General features: G+C 35.3%; 1 protein-coding gene across 4 annotated transcripts in view; it reads left to right on the top strand.

The window, feature by feature from the left end:
* The window catches only part of ARHGAP24 (Rho GTPase activating protein 24), a 463,746-nt gene that overhangs the window by 378,920 nt on the left and 67,573 nt on the right, over positions 1-17,253 (top strand). For all 4 annotated transcript variants that reach the window (XM_046656913.1, XM_046656917.1, XM_046656915.1 and 1 more), the window contains one exon: positions 13,723-13,845. In XM_046656913.1, coding sequence (XP_046512869.1) covers positions 13,723-13,845 — 123 coding nt within the window. The remainder of the gene's footprint in view (positions 1-13,722; positions 13,846-17,253) is intronic.

Below are 17,253 nucleotides of genomic sequence, written 5' to 3'. Positions count from 1 at the left end.
GGGGTGGGGCGGGTCACAAGCAATAGTGAAGTAGCCTGGGTCTAATAATAGCAAAGGAGCTTTTCCAATCTGAGCTCTAAGAGACAATGGCAAGGAGGTCTTAGTAGGACTCTGGAAAGGCGTGTCTTTTAGAAAATTCTTCCAAAGAAGAGGTGTGATTTTTGGTCAAGATACAGAGCCAACCCAAGGCAACCCCAGAGCTAGGGAGCCACAGAAATAAATACCCTGCTGTCACACTTCTTCTTCCCTCCTATTTCCTGCTTTAGCTGCCTGTTGGCCAAACCCAGTGGGAAGCTACAGGGAGGGAACCCACTAGTATCATCCCTAAAAGGTAGTCTCCCTGGGCAGGAAGCTGAGTGGAAAAGTGCAGAGCGTATTTTCAGGGGCACGTGGAAGATGTCGGGCACCTTCTCTTACTGGAATCTACCCTCATACTTGAAAATTTGTACCACTAAGGGCATTATTTTCTTTTAAAAAATTAGTAATAAGCACATATATTTGAATTCAGTGAGTCAAACATCTTCATGATGCCACTGCACTTTAATTACAAAATAATGTTATATATGCTATACCAGAGACAGGGGAAAACTGCAACGGGAGCTGGGGAGGGAGGGACTAATTTTACTTGGAGAGTCAGCAAACCTTCTCATTTGGGTAAGATCGTTAAAGATCCCAACGAAGAAAGTAAGAAGGAAATGCTATGCAGAAAGTACAAAGTGAGTCATGAAAAAGCATAGCATGACTCCGAAGAAACCAAGAATAATGCAGAAAGAGAATTGGCCTTTGGAAAGGGTCAAAGTGAAACCTGTCCAAACCCTGACTCTGCCCTCCGTGATGGAAAATGAACGAAACCTCTCTTGATGCTCAACTTTATCATCTGTAAAACAGCACAGTAATTCCTACCTCACAGGTTGCTTGCACTAATTAAATGAGATAATGTATAAAAGCATGTATAATTGTGTCCAGTTCCTAAAAGTATTCTCTTTAGACTCAGAGACTATTTCCAAATTCTCACTCTAGGCTACAAAGTAATAACTTGTTATTAGGCCGAGAAACTCTAGATTAAAAAAGCAAACAAACAAATCATCAACAAAATAACTTTCCAACTTGGGGTTCTGTGGTAACTTATGTCTTGGATGCTAGATCCCTTATAATTATCTGTAAGCAATCCCACTATTTTCCTGTTATGGTTGTCGTCTGCTGGCATCTAATTTTGGTACTGAATAATTTCCCCTGTCTTTATTAACTTCTTTCTTTGTAATATATCGTAAACCATCAGAAGGTCTTTTTTACGTGGGTTTCGATATATTTTAAGTCTAGCTTGTGTGCATATTAAAGAGCAATAAGTAATGACTTTTAATGAATGGAGTCACACAATTCTCTATTCATTTATTCAAGAAATATCCTTCATCAAACTATTATGGCTGGTTCAGTCTTGCTTTCTTCGGATCTTCTGAATAGGGTCAGGTTTTTCCATTATCGAAAATATTGAGTTTGCTACCTTTGAGGTGTTTCTGGACTCTACTGGAGAGAAACCAGTGACCTTAACACAATCCTGCTTTCAACTACAAAACATTCTTCTTCAGTAAATAACGACATTATATGCCTTTTCTTTTTCTATCTTGGTGTGTGTGTATGTACTTGTGTGTGTCTGTCTATTCATTTCATGCCCTTGTCCCTAACTTCCACACCTCACAGAAAAAAATCAGGAAAGATAGCATAATCTATTCCCTCCTTAGGGGCTTTCCTACATTATATTTGAAAAAATATCCTACTACTTCTCATTGGGTGTTTTTTAGGAATCTTGCCTTTGGGTTAACAATCTGCTCATCGATCTGCCAATCTGTATTCAAAGTTTGGCCAGATTTAGCTTGTTAATTATATATGAATCAGACTAGATGCCCCCAAATAGTCACTGGTGTACTGACTTCTAATGCTACTGCGTATACCCATGGGTATTCATTAAATGTTAATTAATGATGGTATGCTGAGTTGATTTGACTTGTGGATTCTGGCTGATTACTCTTTAATTTAAAATTATGAGATACACAGCATCAATCTATCAGCAGGCAGGATCTAATTTTAATTTATTGGATGTGTCTAGAAAATTGCAGAGCTTCAGGAATTCAAAGAGGTAGATATTTGTACTAGATATGAAAGGTAATGTGTTAAAAAAACAAATAACAATGTAAAGGGTCTGACAGCTTTTTAAAGGAGCTTTTCTTTGCCTTTGTTTCTTTCATTTTAAGAAGTTCTCATTTCGATTCAGTTATCCAAAGTTCATGCAAAAGCTAGGTGATTTTTTTTATTTTAGCATATTTGTTAATGAGTGGATAATTATAAGAACTTTGAACATCTTTTGTTGCCTTAAGTGGACTTCTCATTGCTAAGTGCAGTCAGCATTTTTTAAGGTTTTGGAAGTAGTTGTAGGTTATTTTGAGAAATGGGAAGGAATTATTGAAATATTTTTTTTTCAGCTTTATGATGGTGCTCTTAAGATAGTTCTCATTTGTTATAAGTAGTTTTTAAACGTAGGACTCCTTATTTATGTTTTCAGCTGCCTGCAAATGGTTACTGGGAGTCATAGTTTTAAGGGAAAATTTCAGATTTTCATCCATTTGCTTACTTAATATTATCTAAAATTATAAAATTAACTTTTAATAGCCCAAGAAAAGCCCTCTATAATAATTCTTATATAATTAGCCAGACTGACTCTAATTTGGAGTAAAAAGAAAAGAGTTCAGTCTTTTAGTAAGTTGAATTTGATATATTTCTGAGCATTAAAAGTAATTTGTGTCCGTCAAGGGTTTTTGGTTTTTTTTAATTATCTAAGGGGAGCTTTTTGTTAGACAAACACTCCTCAATACAACTTATATTTAAGTTAATATTCCATTAATTAAATATATAGAACCCTAGAGTGTTTTGAGCCTTCAATTCCAGTTCCAATTTTTTCTTATTTTATTTATAAATCTAGTAAGTTTTGTGTTATGATTAAAAAATAACTTTTATTCGTTTTTGGTTAAAGCTCAATTAACTTACAAATTCAATGGATAAGATTTCCCTAAATATTTAAACACTATTTATACACTAATTGAAATCTATGAGTTATTTTAAACCATTATAATATATTTAATTCTCCTAAGTACTTCCGTCACCTTCCAGAACTGACTTGGATATCTACAAAAATCTTCCCAAGCATGTACTCATTTCCCAATGAGTCCTTAATAACCTGTAGTATTCAAACACTTATATTTCGTAAATATTTTTCTTTTAAAAATGCAAAAATTCACTTGTGTTAGTTGGATTCTGTGCACACGTTCCCTACTTGGCTTAAACCATCTGTTCCCCAGCTCATTTGCATTGAAATGATTCTACACCCTCCTTTAATAATAATTTTTCCTATCTGACTTATCAACTCTGATCGTATAGTTACATTGATGATATTGAAAATTGATGGACTAAACCATCAGAAGAAGTAAAAAAATATGAACTCCAGAAAATTTGAAAGGAAATTCAGCTTTTCAAAATGTTTAAGATAGATGTTGGACTGAATTAAGAAGTCTTCCCTACAAGGAGTCATGTTTTAAAGAACGGATCAAATAGTCTATAATCAGCCTCCAGGCAGTTATGTTTTTGTATTCTTATGTGTTTGTTTTAAAAGAAATCATTCTGAAACATGTTCCTGTGATGAATGTGAGAATTAAAAAGGGAAAGTCTGCTTAGCCCTTCTGACAGTGTTAACCATTCTAAATCCGAACACAAGGACTTAAATTAAGAAGCAGACATGGAGTAGTAGTCTTTTAGGAACTTCCATGTCTATAGTTAATTTGGGAACAACATGTGACCTTCTGGCCCCTGTTTTTTCTGTAAGCTCTTAGAATTGTTTGTAATTAGGATGGGGCAATCAGGTGAGACCCATAACACCAGACATAGCTTGAGAAATTAACAGAGTGAACATCGACTCTTTTCAACATTCATTGGAGAAACAGCTTACGCTTGAGGAAATCATAGAGTTAATGTGTAATATGTTTATATCAACATAGTTAGGAAAATATTTACAAGTATCCTTACTTGTGGAAGTGATAATAGTTCTGAAACACCAATGTTTTTGTCAGTGTTAGATTTTGGACACATTATACAAATATATGCATTGTGAGGCAGTGCGCCTTTACCTAAAAGACTGGGTTCAAATTCCAGACCCCTACGACAAATTTTACCTCTCACCCTCCCAAGCACATACACTAGAGCTCACAAAACCCAGAAAATCCAGACATAAACTGTGAGAGACAAAGTACAATGGGCAGTTAAGCTGTTCTGATTGCAAAGTTAATTTTAGTTGCTTAGGAGAACAAAATTCAAACCGAAATCAAAGAGTTTTTCTTAATTTTATACTGTTACAATGATTACTAGTTGCCATTTCTTGACTGGAATAATTTAATTTTGAGCTATCTATGATAGTATTTTATTTTAAAATATTAGTTCTTTTATATATACCAAAACACATTCTATAAAACTGCCATGTAAATTTGGATAATTAGCATCTGTGGAAATTAAAACTAATAGATATTGACAAAGAAAATTGTCCCAATTAAGTTAAGTTGCAAGAAATCTCCCTTTGAGCAAATACTAAAAATTTTGTTCAAATAAAGGTAGTAAAATTTAACTTGAAAAAATGATTTATGAATTTCACCCCATTCCTTCCTTATTTTACCTCCAGGCAGAGCTGTGAAGAAACAGCTGCTCAATGCTAGTTCCTTTTCTTTCAGTGATTCTCTTCCAGATGTTTTAAATATTTTTAAAGTAACAAACTTTGGGGAGAAATCAATTATCTTAACTGTCAGATCTTATTAAAGATTCTAAGGAAAGTAAGAAAATTTGAGCAAGCTTTAAAGAAATATAGATGAGTCTTTACACCTCTTTCCTACATCATCAGTTTTTCCTTCTCCTGTGAATAATTCCCATAAGCGTATAACATTCTGTAACATTTCTCATCTTAATCCCCTTATCGCTACAGCTCCCCCACCCACCCGCTACTGCCCCCATTTCTCTGCTCCTCTATACATTAAAATGCTTAGAAGAGATGTTTGTGCTGGCTGTTTCTCTTTTCTCTCTTCCATAATCTTATGAACGCATTCCAATGATGATTGTATTTGTGCTGGTCTGGTCGATTTTGCAAGGTCACCAATAATCTCCATGTTGCCTAAGCCAGTGACCCCCATTTTCCCTAATCTGGTGGTCTGTTCTCAGATCTCATTTTATTTAACCTCTCAACAGCATTTGACTCACCCAATCATTTTTTTCACTCAGCCTCTTTTCTCTTCCTACCATACTGGCTGCTTCTTCTCAGTCTGCCTTGCTGATTCCTCTTCCTTTCCTCAATCTCTAAACGCTGGGGTTCACTTGAACTTCGTTTTCTCTAGTCTAACTCGATTGTTCCCTGGGGATCTCTTCTGGTTCCGTGTTTTTAAATGTGGTCATATGGATGACTTCCAAATCTATATCTTCAGTCCAGACCTCGCCCCGAACTCCAGTCTGTGTTTTGTCCAGCCACTGCTGTGTCCTCAGAACCTAGAAGAGTGACTGGTACAATACAGGTGCTCCATAAATATGTGTTGGATAAATGAGTGAATGCTCTGCTTTACTTCCCAGGGCTATTGTAAAAACCAAATGAATCAAGGGATGAAAAAGTAATTTGTAAACTGTAAATCAGCCTGCAATTATTAGTCTTACAGATTTCTATTATTCAAAAACAATAAAAGGGGTGGGATATGAGGGAATTTTAAAAATGGATTTCAACATTCTAATCTAGATCGTCAAAAGTGGCATGTCTTCCCAAATTCAGTATTCTGTTTCGTTCATCAAACTCTGGGCATCAGAGAGTGAGGTAAAATGAATCTGTATTCAAATGCAAGAAGCGAATCTCCAACGTTTGCTCTGATAAAAGTATGGTATCTTTAATGCATGAGGCCCACAAATTTGCTAGGCTCAGTAATTCTAACTTGAATGACATGTCCTTGCAAAACTAGTTGCAGAGTGTTAATCATTTACAATGCAAATAAGCAATTAGATAAATTATATGATCCATAGCTTTAAAGCTTAGTACTTCCTGGCTGAATGGCTGTCACTGAAGGAATAAGACATGGATACAAGCTAATAGGATGAGTGTGGCTGAAATACATGAATTCTAAAATTTATAGCCTCTGCTTGTTATAGCAAATTTTCTTACAAAAGTAGTGGTTCTCAAACTTTGTGATAAGTCAGAATCATCTGGCAGGCATCTTAAAGCTCAGATTGCTGGGTCCCACCACAGTTTCTGATTGAGTTGGTTTGGGCTTGGGCCAAGAGTTTGCATTTCTAACAAGTTCCTGGGTGCTTCCTATCGTCCTGGATATATATACTACAGTTCCATGACACTGAGAAATGCTGCAATAAAGGGTTCATTGCCACGTTCATGGGGAGTATAAAGTTCAATATAACTCCAAAACATTTCTCCTTTTCAACATTCCTCAACATTCAAGTCATCGTTTGTGCCATTAAGCAACCTCCTGATAGAAAAATGCTTTTAATTTTAGATTCATGCAAGTTAATGAACTCTCTGCCTTACGTCTTTGACTATGAATGGTATTCCATTTACTACAAGTTGTAGATTGTTGCATCAAGACTTGCTCTCCCTTGTGACTCAGGTCTCTATCATCATTGTTGGAGTAACACTGATCTGAATATATATGTCATCTGTTCTACTGCCTGTCATCTTTATCAATCAGATAAAATTTTGAATTCATTGATCTCCCAAACTAAGCCAAGCTAAAATTAGAAGAGGGCATAAATTCGAGACACTTTGGCTCTGCCAAGGAAATGTTCTACTTTTATTTCTCATAAGTTTTAATTAGAAGAATTTAATTAAGTGATGAGAATAAAGTGACTAGTTTCTGAGCCTCTAACATAAGTGAAAGTCAAAATATATTGTTGGACTTAAATTGACATTCTATTGACTGCCCAGTACAAGCTGGTAAACAAAAATACAAAATATAATAAATTCTAGCATTTTCTATAGTTAGTGTATTCAGCATGAATAGTAGGTTTTCTGAAAGAGCAACGGGTGCAAGAAAAGTAAAAGATTAATGGAAATATAAACTATGGCTATTTGAGGTTTTAAAAATTTCATTAATCATTGAAAAGTGAATGTATCACGATTGTACTTTCAAAAACATTACCTATATGAAAATCAATATTTAATTGAAAAAAAATCAAGTTGCTTTCTTGTAAAGGGCTTTTCTTTACAAATATATTCAGAATATGGCCAAAAGTAAGCTACCTCCTTGCATTTTAAAGGATTCAAATTATAAGTATCTAATTTATTGAAAAATTTTAGGATCAAAATTATTGTACGTGGCAATAACAATAACAGCAGAGCATCCTATGTCCCAAGCACTATTTGGAATATTTTATGGTATTATTCATTCAGTTAATTCATAGTAATGCTGTGAGACGGGTGCTCTTAGCACCCTCAATTAAAGATGCACAGGCTCATGGCTAATCGATGACGAATTTGAACTCAAGGAGTCTGGCTTGACTCTTGATCATCTTTCAGCACTTTTTTAAAAGCTCATATTTGCTTTTGCAGTTTGCTCCAGGCAGCACTCTTGCTGTAATATTCACATTTTTGGACATTTTTTATAGTGAAGTTTGAGGAAAGGAAATTGGAAATAACTCGTACAGTCTAGAATTTTCAGGCCAATGCTTTCCATATCTGTAGCCAAGTAGACAGATTCCTAACAAATCATTTCTAAGTTTAATTATTAGAAATCTGCCATAATTAATAAATACCAATCAATCTGCAATGGGTTAAGAAGTGTGCCTTATAGCTACTTTAATCCTAAATGTAAGTTAGCTATATATTGTGGGATGATTCCTTCTTGCAGAGATTATGACCTCATAAGGGGAATAAGAAATATGTAAACAGTATTATAAAGTACTCATGAAATTAAAATGTCTCATAATTTTATTATAACACAAGATAATACTTGGTAATGTGTGTCTTGTTTGGTACTGACTACAAACTACAAACAGAATCAGGGTTACTGCAATGGGTCCCTTGATTAAATCTCATTTTCTCGTTTAGGTGTTTTATAATATTCAAAATCTCATTATATGGTACTGCGACTTTTCTGTTGACGAATGCATTGAAATTTTACCCTCCCTGATATTTTTGAAATTAACCTTTGAGGAAGAAATACTTGAAAAAAATTTGATTAGCAAAACATAGCAAAACACTTAATTTTCACATAACAATGTCCCTATAATACACAAAACAATACGAAAAAATTGAATAGGATATTGAAAGTGATGCCAGTTTGTTCTCTGGCTTCATTTTGTAAATTATGTGCTGTTTTATTACTTTTGTTTTTGTTTATTAAGAGCTAATAGTATCCACAGAAGACTGTAATTTGTTGCTTGTCCTTCGCATAACTCTGGTTGTTTTCCAAGTGTCAGTCTCCATACAAGGGAAATGTGTTTCTATCTCAGTAATTTTCCACTGATACGCTTCAGAATTTACTTACATCTTGCAATTTATCATTACAGTTCTACTACCAGTAAAGACCTAAGCTAAGCTTTGAGGAAAGTAATGCTTAAAAAAAAAAGACTTTGCAGTTGTATGAGTGAAAATTAATAACTCAGAACAGTAAAATATTTTTCTGTAAGCTATCATAACAGATAGTACAATAGGTCTGGTTTTGACCTGATTTGTAATTGGGAATGAGGAAACATTTCGCCCTTGACATTATTGACAGTATCAGAAGTGTTCACTCAAATGTCCTCAGGTCTGTTCTGTGAACTCTGTTTGGAAATGAACCCAAATATCTGTGACCACAGTTGCCCTTGAGCCACTTGTTTTAAAATTCAAATACAAGCAAATAATTCATTGAATATCTTTAAAAGTTTGTTTACCCGAGATGACACACGTAAATACATCACTTTGGAGTATTTTTTGCTTTTTAGTTCATAATTTTGACAACTTACAATTATTTTTCTCCAAGGAAAAAATAACAAAAATCTATTTCAGTGACTGTTTTTGGAAATTTCCACACAATATATTCAGTAAAATATTTCTTTAAATATATTTTTAAAGAAAGGTAAGGCACATAGTGAAAAAGTTTCTTTTTCCCTGAGAAAGTCCTAGTTATGAGATGTAATCTGCACTTTGAGCAACTCTGGTCTCCTGTCACAAATCTTCCTCTGGGAGTGTGCTCAGGGATCAGTTTCTGGGGAAAGAGGAAGAAGAGGCTGTAGGTAAACTGATGAGAATTCAAAAGGAACAACCTTTAGCAGCACTGAGTGAGGTTAGTGCTAATTACCTTCCAGCTCACCTTGGCCTCCACAACCATACAATTCCTACAATTTGTTCTTTTGAAGAGTGTTTTTTTTTTCCCTGATAATAAAATAGTACATGGTAGAACATCTGGAATAATAGATGTATTGTGAAACATATCACATGGTTGAACATCTGGAAAATACAGAAAAGTACAAAAGGAGAGCAAAAAAATTCCCATTCCTGGCATTCAGAGATAACCATTGTTAAAATTGTTGTATATTTCAATCTGGTATCTTATTTTTCTGTCTTTCTACCTACATAAAAATTGAGATATATCTTATATAAAGTTTATATATTTCCTTTTGTATAATAAAAACTCATATTAATAAACATTCTTTAAAATCCTGTTTTAGTGGCTGAATTAAAAGGAGTATTATCCATACTCCTATAAGCAATGAGCATGTATATCTTGGCATACCACTTCCAATATTTCTCTTGAAAATTTAAAAATTCTTTGCAAAGTTGTTCATCAAAAATATTATGTTTTGTGTTATTGTTTTGTAACTATGGCAGGAGTTGAACTTTTCATATGGTTAATGTATATTTGTATTTCTTTTTTGAATTAACTGTGCATTTACTTTAATGTAGATTTCTTTAATCGACCTTTCAATTTTAGATTAAGCTTTTTCTTACTCTATTAAATTCATTAGACTTTTCTTAATCTATCTTTTAATTTTTGCAAAAGTCAATCATGCCAAGTATTTATTTTATTTCGGAGAATATTTTATTTCTTGGAAAGAAAAATTCATATCAAATAAATATACAGAAGATCCCAGTGAAATGTACACATACTTTCAATTATATATAAACAAAATCGAATGATGTGACCTACTTAGTTAACTTAAAATCACAAACACTTAGTGTTAACACTAGCACCAAACCATTGCTACCAAGCCAATTAAAATCTAAAAGGTGCATAAAATTTACTGATACATTGTGTCCTTTAAAATGTATGCAAATCCACAATCATCTGAACTAATATTAAAAAATAAAAATAAAACCACATAGATATTTATGTTCAAGCAGAATTTAAGAATGGAGAATGTATACTGGCTATAGTATAATAGACACACACGTATATACATATATATGGACTGATGAGGACTATGACACTCTCACTCCAGTGATAATTAGATCTCAAGGCTGCTTTTTAAAATTTCATCTTGTGAAAGAATTTTAGATTCTCAAATGGTTCAATGGAGCATTAAGCCCCATAAAGGAATAACAGAGAGTGAAACTTGTTCTACAAGGTTGAAAGTCAATATTGAGTTTGTTCATTTATCCAATCGTACATTTAATAAGTTGTTTTTGAGCTCCTTCAATTGCAAGACACAGTACCAGGCTCTTAGAACTGAAGGATTATGAATTAGGAGAGACAGCATTTCCAGTTACAAATCACACATTTTTAGTACAGAGTATCTAGTTCGTATCTATATAAATGTCTCTAATTGTTTTAGTCACATTCTTAGCAATGAGTCTCTATTTCCACTGAGACTCATAGAAAAAGTTTTTGTAAATCTTTCCCCCTCTCTTTTGCTAATAAACTGAGGAATCAAGATCTATATCCATGAGTGAAATTCATAGATGGGATTTCATATCTGTGATTGACAGTCTAAATGAGATTCAGGGTCAGACACAGCACGATTGGCAGAGATAGAGAATCAAATGAAAAGTCAGGGGATAATGGCCAGTTGTGCTTATCAATCTCTTTTTTCCATGCTTTCAGGCAGAAACACACTCGGGCGGCTGTCACTCAGTCTCATTACTAGGGCTGTTTCTGCCTGGGCTGGGAGCGACACAGCAGGATGTTGCTGTCTGCAGTGCTAAGCATGCTTCAGGCAAAGACAATAATTAAAATACTCTGATTTCAAGATGGTAATTTTTTTTGGCCCAGGACTGTGGTATAAGTGGATCAGAATACAGAATACATTTTTAGTGCTGTGCCGTGCCAAATGAACCATCTTTTTCTTTTATCGTTTAGTTTATTCTGCCACTTACATGTCATATAGCCATGCATATGCATATTAATATGTGGCATATTTACATACTTGTACAGTATACAATTTTAATGTGCATTGTCATGTATCAAAGATAGATTTTCTTTCTTTTTTTTAAAAAAAATACCTGTGTATGCATATTATTGACTAATTGTTCCCAAGCACTTACTAGACATAATATCTCTGAGGTCAAATTAATGTAATATGTCCTTTGTGCATCTGTAGGTGTGGGAAGCAGTTAAATGAGACTGAATTAATATTTACAGAATTTCTTTTAGCCTAACACAGTGCTAATATTTATTCTTACTTTATTTCATTTACTTCTCACAAAAAGTTACTGTATAGGGATTATTATTTCTAAAGAATGGTTAAAGACACTGATTTTCTAGAAATTATGTAATTTCCCGGAAGTCAAACAGCTAATATAAGAATTGCGATTTCAGATGGATTTTCTCTGACTCCTAAATCTATGTTTTTTCAGCTACCAGTTGCTTAAAGTGATGGTTGACCTAGAGTTGTAAGAGGGTCATTGTTTCCCAAATAGTGAGATGTTCTCTATAATGTGAGAAGGCTAGTCTTGTTTATTCAAGAGATCTGTAGACATGAAGAAACCTGTTTGATGTGGCTCCTCTCCCTGCTCCCATCAGTTGTATTAAAACATCAATTCTAGTTGTTCATCTGGTTGGCTTAAAATTATTTCATTTCTCTGACCTTTCACCTGTTCCACACATTTACATCAATGGTGGAATAATTGTATTTCTCAACCTCAGGCATTTGTACAGAATTCATAGGTCACAAACTCAAATGCCTCTAGCTTTCAGAGCTACGTGCAAATTAGGTTGGATGTGAAGGAATGGGGAGTGGTGGGGCATTTTGTAAATTGGAGGCTGGACGTTCCTCATAAAGGTATTCAGATCTACTTAAAAACAAATAACAATACTGTCTTAACCAAATCAACCACTTGTATGTGAATTAATTCAACCCAATGCTGCAAGTTTCCAACACTTAGTGAAAATTAAATGTTGGTTGATAGATTATTTGAGCACCTTAGAAGTTAGTATAGTACTAAAATATTATCAGAGTTCAGTTAAATACTTAATGCTCCATTCACTTAATTATCCCTTCTGTGAACAACACTAATTATTTTCAAAGACAATGAAACAGTACAGTCACAATTACGTGTCTTTGGAAAAAGTCCTTTAAACATAAAGTAAGAGGCAAGGAGAACCGTGCTGCAAGACTTCTTTCAAGGTCATAGATGGTTATCCCTATTTTGTAAATGAGAAATTAAATCACCAGGGAAACTTAAATGTACTATAAAAGATTTCTAAGAAATTAAATCACATGTCTCAGCACTCTAGCACTTCAAAGTTGATATTAGAGATTTTCAAGGTTTTAAAGGGCATGGGCTTGTTCTTTTCTTTTTAAAAAAGATTGGACTTGAGCTAACAACTGTTGCCAATCTTTCTTTTCTTTTCTCCCCAAAGCCCCCCAGTACATAGTTGTATATTCTAGTTGTGAGTGCCTCTGGTTGTGCTATGTAGGACACCACCTCAGTGTGGCCTGATGAGCAATGCCAAGTCCGTGCCCAGGATCTGACCTGGTGAAACCCTGGGCCGGCCCTTGGGCTTGTTCTTTGAGGAAAAAAATCAGAGGTACCGTGAACTATTTGCATGGAGACACCGCTGGGGTTTCCTAAAATCACCCGTGGGTCTGAGGGCCATCTGGCAGTGATTTGGCCATTGTGGCTGACCAGGCTTGTGTCTTCCTCTTCCCTCCTCTGTTTGCCTTTCTGTAGGTGTGATCTGGGGAAACGCTTCCCTTCCAGGACTGAGCAATGGAGGAGGACTTCTGGGTCAAATATTTACATGTGGCTCTTTTCCTTATCCCAGAGCTCCCGTCCTCGCCCATGGTGGCCTGGTACCTCAGTGTGTGTGCGAAGCAATCCTCCTCAGACTATTCAGCACTTGCTTCACATGAAAATCCAGGCTCTGTGGACCACTTCTCCATCTTTCGTTTTGCTTTTGCTCTTTCTCCCTATTCAGCAGCGCAGTGTGAATAGATTGGATTATGAGTCAATGCAGGCCTATGGGTTGTTGCTATGACAAAAAGGCAGGCTTTGTTTGGGGAATCACATTTGTTCTCCAGCTTTCTCCTGGAAACATAAGAGCCTTTCCTTTTCAAGCAGATTTTCTTTTCCATGCTGAAACCATGGTAAATGTTTCCAATTTATTGGGTAGAACCTGGTGCTGGCTGCACTAGGCACAGTGCATGTTTCAGGAACTCCCTAGGAGGCTGCTGATGGGGAATCTTTGGCTGAGCTCTCATTCATGTGTTACTTTCTTCTTACAGGAGGCGATCGAGATCGGATGACAGCAAATCATGAGAGCTACCTCCTCATGGCAAGCACCCAGAATGATATGGAAGACTGGGTGAAGTCCATCCGCCGAGTCATATGGGGACCTTTTGGAGGAGGTGAGTATATTTTAAAATCATGGAAAAACAAAAGCTAGGCCAAATCTGTTCATCCTTTCCCCCAGCTGCTGTTACTATCAGCTCCTATTTTCAAACGGATAAATGTTAAAATAAATAGTAAACTATTCAACATTATTGCTAGACGTATATCTGAGAAACTCCTAAAAATTTAATTTAGATCAAATTTCATTAATAAACAACCTTCTGTGAATATCTTGAATTATAAAAATGGATGATATTTTTCTTTTATTTTGGATTTTTCCATCTCACTAACAATAAACAGTTATGGGAATGATACTATAAATGTAGATTAGTTAAGGACATGCAGATATAGGGCAAATTTTTTTTTTTTTAGAGATTGGCACCTGAGCTAACTGTTGCCAATCTTCTTTGTGTTTTTTTTTTATTGCTTTTCCTCCCCAAATCCCCCTAATACATAGTTGTATATTTTAGTTGTGGGTCCTTCTAGTTGTGCTATGTGGGAGGCCACCTCAACGTGGCCTGACAAGTGGTACCATGTCTGCGCCCAGGATCCGAACTGGCGAAACCCTGGACTGCCGAAGCAGAGTGCACAAACTTAACCACTCGGCCATGGGGCTGCCGAGGGGCAAAAATTTTTGACTAGTAGCTTTGGAAGGGATCCTAGCTCCCAGATGCTCAGTGGTATCAAAGGAAGGGCAAAACTTTGGATGAGAATCTGATTACTAGAATAAAATTGCTTTGTGATCAGGCAAGTGTGGATGTGAAAATACATTTTTTTAAAATCTTGTTTAATACAGTGTTGTGAATGCACCATATGAAGAATAAACTAAATAGTGCTATAAATAGAACTAAAAGGAGGAAGAAAGGGTAAAAGATGTCATGTTTGTCTATCAGGGAATATAAAATAGAATAATATAAACAGAAAAATTATTTAAAGCCAAAATTCAGTAAATGAAATCCAAAGAATAAGGACCTCAAAATATTTATCTACAGCCAACGTGTATTTCCAAGAATGTAGAGCTGAATTATTTTATGTTGATGTAGTCAAAATTAATTGAGTTAAATCAAATTCATATTCAGTAAATCAATTATAATTCCCATATTTATTTTATGTTCTCTTTTGTATATTGTCAGCACCTTGAATTCAGAAGTGAATTTTTTCCCCTTAATAGGACAGATGCTTCTTAGGCTGAATCGCCACTTTACATTTTAGAATAACTTCAAAAGCTTAGTTTAAAAAGTTGAAAAGTTGCTTAAAGTTAAAACAGTAAAGATTCACTGAAGATATAGAAATTTTACCGGATTAGTGGTATATGCCTGCAAATTATCTGGTTTTTAGCAGTATCTTCTGTTGGGAAAGGAAGAGGTTCCTAACCAGGGTGACCATCCATCCCAGTTTGCCTGGTAACAGTCTGGTTTACAACTGTTGGCCCAGGCTAATTATTGATAATGCTGTCTTTCATACTCACAGTGTCCAGGTTTGGGTGACAACTTATATGGATGGTCACCCTACTCATATATTAAGATAACTAGTAAATGATTACGTAAAACATTTGAAAAGGCTTGTAGGCTGAGATCCGCACCCCACAGCCTAAGCAGAGGACCCCTCGTGATTATTCATGGAAGACACACACTCACCTGCTAGAGACTTGCTGGCACTTTCGGGACCAAGGGGGTGTGGGGGCCTGAGGCTGTGTCTTTTCAAAGTTCCTGTCTCTTCTGAAGACTCCCTTTTCCCCTCTGTTATCAAATTTCTGGGACTCCTGAGTTCAGGAGGATCCTCAATATCTGCTGAAGGAGATATTCTTGTTGAGGGACTATTTCCATCATGTGCTATTTTCTCCCTTTTCACCAGAAAAATGAGTGACATCTGGTTAGCTTCACCAAAGCAGCAGCCGCAGGAGGTCCCATCAGCCTGGGAATATCAGAAATGATCCCAGTGAGACCGGGCAAGAGCTATAGATGAACCTGGAGGGGATGCTGTAGTAGCTGATTGGTTTATATACTTTATCCTATGGAATATGCTACAGGGATTTTGCAGTGCTTGAGTCAAATTTACTTTTAAAGAGATTTATTTTAGCATAGAATACTCACAGTAGAAACAATGCTCCAGAGAATAAATCTTCTCCTACCCTCTTTGTTTAATTGAAGAGTGTCATGAGATTGCAAAGCAAGCTCTTAAAGTACTCATTCAGTTTGCTAGAATTCCTTTGTGATTCATATGAACATCAGAATTTTCTAAAGTTATTACAGAATACAGAACCGAACTGAAGGGTGACCCTGACATAAGTTTGCAACTGTCACCCATACTCTTGGGTTTCAAGTGGTTGTATTAATATAGCACCTCTATGCTCATTGATTGAATTTTAAAGAAATGTTAAAATTTGGGTTGTAAACAATAAATTTATCTGACTGAGAACCCTTTTATTTATCTTGTATGTTAGGATTCCACTTACTATTTCATTGAAAATGTTTTCCACTGATTGAGAATGTTTTAGAACCACTGTTTTAGTTCAACTCCACATTTTGTGATAAGGTCGTTAAGACCCTGGGAGGATGAATGATTCACCAAGTGTCACACTGTGAGTAACATAAGTAGGAAGAAAACTGGTGTCTTCTGAGTTGGGAGCATCCTACTGCTTTATAGCACAATAGTGTGATCTATTACTTCTACTATGGGAGTGAAAACCCCACAATTACAAGTCCATGCCTTATAGTATATTCTTCAGTATATGAAAAACGAAAGTTTTTCAAAGTGTGATAAGTAGAATGAATACAATTTTTTGAGTCCTTCAAAAATATCTGAATTGATAGCATCAAGAAAGTGAAATGACAACCCACAAAATGAGAGGAAGTATTTCCAGGTCATAAATCTGATTTTGGACTTGTATCCAGAATATATAAAGAACTCTTACAGCACAATAATAAAGACAAATTGAAAATTGACCCAATTTGACTCAATTAAAAAATGGGCAGAGAATCTGAATAAATATTTCTCCAAGGGAACTATACAAATGGCCAATAAGCACATGAAAAGATACTCAATATTATTAGTCATCAGGGAAATGCAAATCAAAGCCACAATGAGATACCACTTCATACACACTAGGATTGTTAGAATCAAAAAGTCTGATAATAACAAGTATTGGCAAAGATGAGCAAAAATTGAAAGCTTCCTGTATTGTTGGTGGGAATGTAAAATGATGTAGCTGCTTTTGAAAACAGTCTAGCAATTCCTCAAGTGATTAAACAGAGTTAACATATGACCAACATTTGCACTCCTAGGTATATAGCCAAGAGAAATGAAAAGATATGTCCACACAGAAACTTGTATATGAATAGTTATAACAACATTATTCCTAATAGCCAAAAAGTGGAAACACCTAAATGTCCATCAACAGACTAATCAATAACAGGAAGTGAAAT

Source organism: Equus quagga, chromosome 3 (genome assembly GCF_021613505.1).
Source record: "Equus quagga isolate Etosha38 chromosome 3, UCLA_HA_Equagga_1.0, whole genome shotgun sequence".
Lineage (NCBI taxonomy): Eukaryota > Metazoa > Chordata > Mammalia > Perissodactyla > Equidae > Equus > Equus quagga.
Note: the sequence above shows the minus strand (reverse complement) of the source record. Positions and strands in the feature narration are given on the sequence as shown.